This window comes from Cervus elaphus, chromosome 9, assembly GCF_910594005.1.
Source record: "Cervus elaphus chromosome 9, mCerEla1.1, whole genome shotgun sequence".
Lineage (NCBI taxonomy): Eukaryota > Metazoa > Chordata > Mammalia > Artiodactyla > Cervidae > Cervus > Cervus elaphus.
This window is the reverse complement of record NC_057823.1, coordinates 12487015-12495652: the sequence shown is the minus strand read 5'-3', so window position 1 is coordinate 12495652 and position 8638 is coordinate 12487015. Positions and strand designations below refer to the sequence as shown.

The following is an 8638-nucleotide window of genomic DNA, read 5'->3' as shown; positions in this document are numbered from 1 at the left end:
CCAGTGGTTAAGAATCTGGCTGTCAATGCAGGCGTCACAGGTTCGATCCCTGTTCCAGGAAGATTCCACATGCCGCCAGATAACTAAGCCCATGCATCACAACTACTGAGTCAGAGTTCCCTGGAGCCCGTGCTCCCCCAAACAGAAACCACCACAATAAGCAGCCTGCACACTGCAACTAGAAAGTGGACCCTGCTCGCCCCAACTAGAGAAAAGCCCACACATCAATGAAGACCCAGCACAGGCAAAAATAAATAAATAAATAAAACTGAAAAATGATGTATGTATACATTGGGAGAGAGAGAGAGAGGGGAATTGGACATAAGAGAAAAGAAGGATCTCATAAGCTCAAATGGTCCCTGACAGACTGTAGTAAAGAAAGCCTTCATTGGTTCTGGTGACATTTCATGTGCTATTATACTCCCTTGATGCCCAGGAAAAATGATATAAAAGAATACACTTACCCAAAAGATAAAGTAGTGATGTCTTTATGCTTTAAAACACTTGCAGATTATACCACTCAAGATAAAAATGAGCAAAGGCAAAAAAACAAAACAACAACAACAACACTTTATAAAAGGATGTTTATAAAGTACAGTACATAATGTAAAATGAATGTTGACCACTTTTAATGTGCTATCCTGTGCTAAGTTGCTTTAATCATCTCTGACTCTTTGCAAACCCATGAACCGTAGCCCACTAGGCTCCTCTGTCCATGGGATTCTCCAGACAAGAATACTGGAGTGGGTTGCCATTTCCTCCTCCAGGGGATCTTCCTGACCCAGGGATCGAACCCACAACTCATGTCTCCCACATTGGCATGCAGGTTCTTTACCACTAGCGTCACCTGGAAAGCCCATCTTTAAGATGAGGCCACAAAACCTCTTTTTCCAGTGTCTGTTTTATATTTTTTGGTTTAGTTGTTTTTCTGTGGTCCAATAGCAGACTAGGCAATCCTCTTTCTCTCTTTTCATAAGTGGCCCCTTCTCTTTGCTACTCTTGGGTTTTCATCATTTTTCTCTTAATTCTTTGTTCGTAGTTTGCCCAACCGTCAGTGACCTCCACAGACCATACACATACAATATACATGTCATGATGATTCCAACCTTCTCTCTGAGAAACATTCTTCGTATTAGTTATCTGAGACATTGTGTTATTCATACATCTACTTCACTGTACTCATCTTCTCAATGAACACAGATTCCAAGCAGATAAAGACTTCACCTTTTATGTTCAAGTTTGTATTTTAACCGTGTGTGAATACATATGTTCAATATAAAGAGTCAGACATGACTGAGCAACTAAACTGAACTGAACTGAATATATATGCACTTGTACAAAAATGAATTTAGAAAAAATGAAAAATTTGGAAAAGGAGTATGAAACCAGGTTAAATAGCATGGTTTCAAGACAAGTTTAGGAAACAAATGTGAATGCAGTGTCGAAAGCTAATTGTGTAACAAATATAACAGCAGTAATTTATGGGTTTTCCTTGTGGTTCAGCTGGTAAAGAATCTGCCTGCAATGCAGGAGTCCTGGTTTGATTACTGAGTTGGGAAGATCCTCTGGAGAAAGGAACGGCTACCCACACCAGTATTCTGGCCTGGAGAATGCTATGGACTGTATATATAGTCCATAGGTCGCAAAGAGTCAACAGGACTGAGAGACATTCTGACTCATGATATCAAAATGGAGTAATTAAATTGACAATGACTCAGATATAAAATAACATAAAACATAATCTTCCTAGAATGTTCTGGTATATAGCACATTCTCAGTTATTTCTTGAATACATTAGGATTTAGGTCTCTATTTATGTACATTTAATATGTGGTAAGTAAATCTATGGCTGATTCATATCAATGTATGACAAAACCCACTGAAATGTTGTGAAGTAATTAGCCTCCAACTTATAAAAAAATAAAAATTAAAAAAAAAAAAGATTGCGTTTCACTTTATTAGGAAGAAGTGAATTGTTGATGAAATTAAACACAAATGTCTATTTATTTTGCCAAGTCTATAGTTTCCCACTGTAAAACATCTTATAAAAAATTAGAAAGGTTATGACCTCAGTGTAAGAGTAACAGACATTTCATAGGTAAACATCTTGCAATCTACATATAAAGTCTTTGGGTAGGTGAAACCATGGCAAATAAGTCAAGATATTCAGAAGTAAGACAATAGACATTTTTAACTAGAGGAATAATTTATGACAAAAAGTAAGTACTTTAAGTCAGTTCAAAAACAATATTTTGTAAAAATTATTTGAAAGATTGATACCTATAGAAAAATGGTCATATAACATGTGGGTACATAATAATAATACTAGGCAAATCAAAATCATGACCAAGCATAAAAATCTTTGCTTGAACTCAGTATATAGTCTAAGAGAACAGCAAAAAATCTTTATCATACTATTGTCCTGCGAAAAACTTAAAGACCTTCCACATTTTGGGGTAAGAATAATTACCCTCAAATGTGCTAGTGGTAGTAAAGAAGCAGTCTCTGATTTTTATGGAAGAAATGTGAGGGATTACAACTTTTTAGGGAAACAATCTGAAGATAGCTATTAATAGTCAAACTACAGATATTCTTTTTTTTACTTTAAATCAATTTTTATTTTAATAGTGAGTAAGATTTTTTCCATTAGGAACTTAAATGCTTTCAGACTGACAAATATCTTTAACAATTACCATAGTCAAGAATATATCCAAAGTGGACAGTACAAACAAGATGCTAAATTTTGGGAACTACCCTAGCAGTCTGGTAGTTAAGACTCCATGCTTCCAATGCAAGGATCAAGGGTTCAATCCCTGGTCAGGGAACAAAGACCCAAATGCTGTGTGACAAAAGAAAAAAAAAAGGATGTTAATTTTTAAAAAATGAGTAAAAACAAAATTTTATGGGAATAAGAAAAGATGTATGTATTGTCCATTAATCCACTTATTAAATAAATGCTTACTGAATACCTGCTCTAGGCTATACAGTAAGCTAGTCACCGAAGATTTTTAACCCAATTCAAGGATGATACAATTTAACCAAGAAAAAATACATTTGTAAAAGACTTACAGAAATAAATGTCATATTGCAATTAAAATAAGCGCTATGATGGACACAGACAATGCTCAAGAAGCATGTCAGAAACTGAGGTAGTCTAAAGCAATGCTAGGAGAAATAAGTCTCACAAACAAATGCACTGAAATAGGAAAATTTAACACTAGATCAGGAACAGGGAAATAGAGATCATAGTGGGTTGCATTTCCAGAAGCTGAAGATCTAAAACTCATTGTTTCCAAGCTCAGCATCCTTGACTTTTTTGCTTTCACTTCCTTTAACATTTGTTGTTGTTTAATTGCTCAGTCATGACTGACTCTTTTGTGACCCCATGGACTGCAGCCCACCAAGTTCCTCTGTCCATATGATTTCCTAGGCAAGAATACTGAAGTGAGTTGTCATTTCCTACTCCATGGGATCTTCCCAATCGAGGGATGGAACCCCACATCTCATGCATTGCATGCAGATTCTTTACTGCTGAGACACCTGGAAAGCCCTTCCTTTAAATAACTAAGTCATTAAATGTGTGATAGAAATTTCCTGTATCTATCTTCTCTTCATGGCAGCAATTGATCACCGCTTCCTCTCCCACTGTGTGTTCTGGGCCTCCTTGGCCTCTGCTTACTCTCATTCTCCCCTTATCTCTAACTTAAAAACAATAAATACTACAGTGTAATTGTCTCATAATGCTGTGTCAGTTTCTGTTATACACATGAATCAGTTATAAACATATGCACACATATCCCCTCTTGTTTTGGATTCTATCCCCCTTTAGGTCACCGCAGAGCTCCGAGTAGGGTTCCCTGTGCCGCACAGTGATTTCTCACTAGCTGCTCTTTTATACATAGCAGTGTATACATGCCAGTCCCAATCTCCCAATCCATTCCACCCCCACGTCCCTCCTTTGGCAACGATGAATGTGTTCTATCTTGGTTTCTATTTCTGAAAGGAGAAGTATGAAATACAGAGATTCTTTAACTGAGGATTCTTCCGTGTTAGCACAATTGGCATTCAGGTCCAGTTCACTGTGGTGGGGTCTGTCCCGTGTTCTACAGGTGTTAGAGCCTCTCTGACCTCTGTGGACCCTTGCTCATGTGACTGTCATAGAAGTCTGGGCATTGCTCAAAGTGGCCTGGGGATGCTTGGTTAGAATGACAGTTTGAACATAACTAACTCAACATATTTTTATAGCATTTGCATAGCAGTTGTTTAATGATAAAGATTAGGAATGGCAAAATGAGAGTAACACAGGCACACCATGAAATGGTGCATGAAATAGCATATGCCATGATAATAGCGAACCATCACTGTCATCATCATGTCATCATCATTAGTGCTGAGAGGGTATATAGTGAGGAAATATTGAGTAAGAAGGAAAATGGGACAAAAGTAAGAAAAACGATTGTGCTTTTAGTATGAGTATATATGTGTGCATAATACAGAAAGAGAAGTTTTAAAATAATCTAAAGAATTTATGGCAAAAAATGTTAACTTGAATGAAACTAGGTTAAGTAAAGTAGTTTCAAAACAACTGTATGTAACAAAATGGAATGAAAATTTCTGTTATATAAAAATGTGAAATAGTAACAACTTAACAAAATCAACATGGATCATTAATATAAAGTTAAGCTGCCAACAACTTGAAAAAAAAGAATAAAACAGAATGACTTTTAAAATGTAGGGAGAAAGCAGTATTTAAGTTATAATTTCACCTTATGTGAATAGCTGTGGATTTCAGTGTACCCTGGTAGCTCAGATGGTAAAGAATCTGCCTGCAATGCAGGAGACCCAGGTTCGATTCCTGGGTCAGGAAGATCTCCTGGAGAAAGGAATGGCAACCCATCCCTGTATTCTTGCCTGGAGAATTCCATGGACAGAGGAGTCCATGGGCTCACAAAGAGTCTGGCATGACTGAGTGACTTTCACTTTCAATTTTCAAAGAAGGTATAGTGATCATTAGGCAAATGATAAAGAAGAATGCCTTCCAAGTGATGGCTTGATGTGAAGCAACTTTTAAATATAGGTCTAATAAAAAGGAGAAATTAGGGATTTCCCGGGTGGTCCAATGTTTAAGAATCGGCACTTCCACTGCAAGGGACACAAGTTCCATCCCTGGTCAGAGAACTAAGATCCCATATGCCATGTAGGATGGCCAAAAATAAATAAATAAAGGAGCAACTAGAAATAGCAGGGGTGTAAATGCATGTTGGAAAAACTGTAAACGGTGATTTATTAGCACGAAGGATACAGAACTTTCAACTTCATTTTTGTCTAAAACAATGATCGGCAAGTGGAGAATATTAAACTGACAGCTCAATTTCTTTCAGAAAAAAAAATTAAAAAAAAAAAAATCTATAGTGATGCATGTAAGTGGAATCTAGGAAAATGGTACAGAGGAACCTATTTATTGGGCGGGAACAGAGACACAGACATCGGCAAAAGACATATGGACACAGCTGGAGGGGAGAAGGGGGATGAACTGGGAGACCGGGACTGACGCAGGAGCAATGCCGTGTGTAAAACAGAAGCTAGAGGCAGCCTACGGTGCCGCACAGGGAGCTCAGCTCAGTCCCTGTGACGACCTAGAGAGACGGACGGGGATGGGAGGGAGGTCTCCGAGGGAGGGGATGTGTGTGTACATACAGCTGATTCACGTCACAGCGCTGAGAAACCACCACGGCGTGGTGAAGCAACTGTCTGCCAATAAACAAATAAATAGAAGGCGACGGAGAGTATACGATATGATTAACTGAGAAGTCTGACCACACCAAATTCACGTATATTCACAATTCCCCTCAAACACATCTATACATAAGTAAAGAACTAAAGGACAAATAGCCAGTATGAGGGGGTGGTGGGAACCTCCAACTGTTTATTTGAAAGATGATTCATGTCAATGTATGACAAAAACCACTACAATATTGTAAAGTAATTAGCCTCCAACTAATAAAAATAAATGAAAAAAATAAAATTAAATAAAAAATTACATTCCACATAAAAAATGATCATAATTATAAGCAAGAATAGAAATTCTCCAGTTCTATTCTACCAAGGAAAGGAGTCATAACAATAATTTGAGATACAGAAAGTAAATAGTTATCAAATCCACTTACATATTCAAGCATCACAAGTAATGGAATAATTCAAGTTCATTAGCATTCCCCTTTATGCAAATTAATTATTGTCCTTCCATTTTTTTTTCCCCATAGAAGATACTGTGAAATACATGTCTCTTGCAACTGCTCTTGCAAGGATGTGTTTGCAGGCCTTCTTTGGTATGGACCTTTCTCATCAGTAAGGAAATATAGTCAAATATGCCCTTTATTGAAAGTTAGAAAAAAATGCCTTCACTTCATTTTATGTCCTTCCAGTTAACACCATACCTCTTTCTTCCAGTGAATTAGTAAGATACTTGGATATACTTTCTATTATACTCCACCTGGAAGCCCTTTATGACTCTCTTGTCTTTTGTAATTGGGCTTCCTTTCCTGTCATTTAATTGTCATCACTGAGCATTGCCTTACTGAGTTATCTTTTTAGCATCTAAAAAATACTTTAATCTTTCAATCAAACAAGCAAACCACCACAGTGTTCTTTGGACTCTGGGATAGACTGAATAATTTTTCACATGTCCTCAGGTAAATATTCTTGATTTTCATTTTCTATGACCTGTTCCTGCAGTGTCTTTTGGGCTCTTAGAATCACCAGCATGGGAACTCTGAGAGAAAGTTCCCTAGGTGAAGTCTGAATTCCTTCCTGGATGGTTGATGATGGAGACTGAAGCTCTGTGTGCAGATGAGACCACAGGAAGGGTTAAACTATCGAAACTTAAGCCAGACTTAGGACTCCAAAAGCAACAACTGTGTCTTATCCACACTCAGGTTGTACAAGCTCAGGGACCACAGCAGAGGAGATATTTACAGCTCTCTCTGTCTGCTCATTATGTACATTTCTCTCATTTTTCAATGGCCTGTAAGCACATGAATTCCCTATGGAACTTGGCCTGGACAGAAAGAAATTTTTCCTGCTGATGCTCTGTTCTCAAGAGATCGGGTTATAAGCCAGGAGAATTCAGACCTCTTAGGCTTCCCTGTTGGCTGAGCGAGTAAAGAATTCACCTGCAATTCAGGAGACATAGCAGATATGGGTTTGATTCCTGGTTCAGGAAGATCCCCTGGAGGAGGGCGTGGCAACCCACTCCAGTATACTTGCCTGGGAAATCCTATGGACAGAGCCTGGAGGGCTACAGTCTTTAAAGGGTCACAGAGAGTTGGACATGACTTAGCGACTAATTACTTCTTAAGACCTATGCCAATAGGACCTTTTATGATTATGTTTCCAAAGAATTTTTTCAGACCCTTCTGTAAGTCTTTATTTCTCAGACTATAGATGAAGGGGTTCAGCATGGGTGTGACCACAGTGTACATCACCGAGGCTGTTGCACTTGAGTGGATGCTGTGGGTACCAGCAGAGCTGAGGTATACTCCTAAACCCGTACAATAAAATAAGGAGACAACAGAGAGGTGAGATGCACAGGTGGAAAATGCTTTATACTTCCCCTGAGATGATGAGATTCTGCCTATGGAAGAAACTATCCTAGAGTAAGAGTAAAGAATACACGTGAGGGAACCCCCGGCCAGCAGCACAGCTCCAGAATACATCACCACATTATTGAGAAAGGTGTCCGAACTGGCAAGTTGGATCATCTGATTGAGTTCACAGGAAAAGTGAGGGATTTCTAAGAATGTACAGAATGTCAGTCTCAACAAACTTAAGCTTTGTAACAAGGAATGCAGGATGCTGATGACCCAGGACACCAGCACCAACAGTTCACAGAGCTGGGGGTTCATGATGACCATGTAGTGCAGGGGGTGACAGATGGCCATGAAGCGGTCATAGGCCATCACTGTTAGGAGCAAGATGTCCAGTCCTGCAAAGAGCATGAAAAAATACACCTGGGTGATGCAGCCTTCATAGGTTATGACTTTGCTCTGTGTCTGGATATTCCACAGCATCTTTGGGATGGTGGTGGAGGTGAAACAAATGTCCACAAAGGACAAGTTGGAGAGGAAGAAATACATGGGGGTGTGGAGGTGGGCTTCTGAGCTGATGGCCAGTATGATGAGCAAGTTTCCAAATACAGTGATCAGGTACATGGAGAAGAAAAGACCAAATATGAACGGTTGCAATTTTAATTCCTCTGAGAATCCCAGAAGAAGAAACTGTGAAACTCCTGTTAGGTTTCTTATTGCCATGTGTTGATGGTGACTATGGAAAAAGAAGGAAATAGCATGATTTATTTCCACACAAAAGCATCATTACTCATGTGGTAGAAATGCTACCATTTATATTTTGCCATCAATAATTGCTTTCAACATTTTGTTCATGGATCTTATGCACTTGAAGGAACCTCCTGTGGCATCTCTAGTTAGCAGAGTTGTCTCGCGGTCAGAGTTTCCCCCAACATGTTATGTATACTACAATTTTAATGAGAAATTCTTTCATGCATTTGAAGAATATAAATTGAATTGTGACAATATTCCAGGTGCTATCTATGCAAGGAGTTAGGGTGTTGGAAAACAAA

At 38.6% G+C, this 8638-nt stretch overlaps 1 protein-coding gene across 1 annotated transcript; it reads right to left on the bottom strand.

The window, feature by feature from the left end:
- Positions 1-7346: 7346 nt before the first annotated feature.
- LOC122699879 (olfactory receptor-like protein OLF4) lies at positions 7347-8309 on the bottom strand. The gene has a single exon (XM_043912310.1). The coding sequence runs from the start codon at positions 8307-8309 to the stop codon at positions 7347-7349; it is 963 nt and encodes a 320-aa protein (XP_043768245.1).
- Positions 8310-8638: the final 329 nt, after the last annotated feature.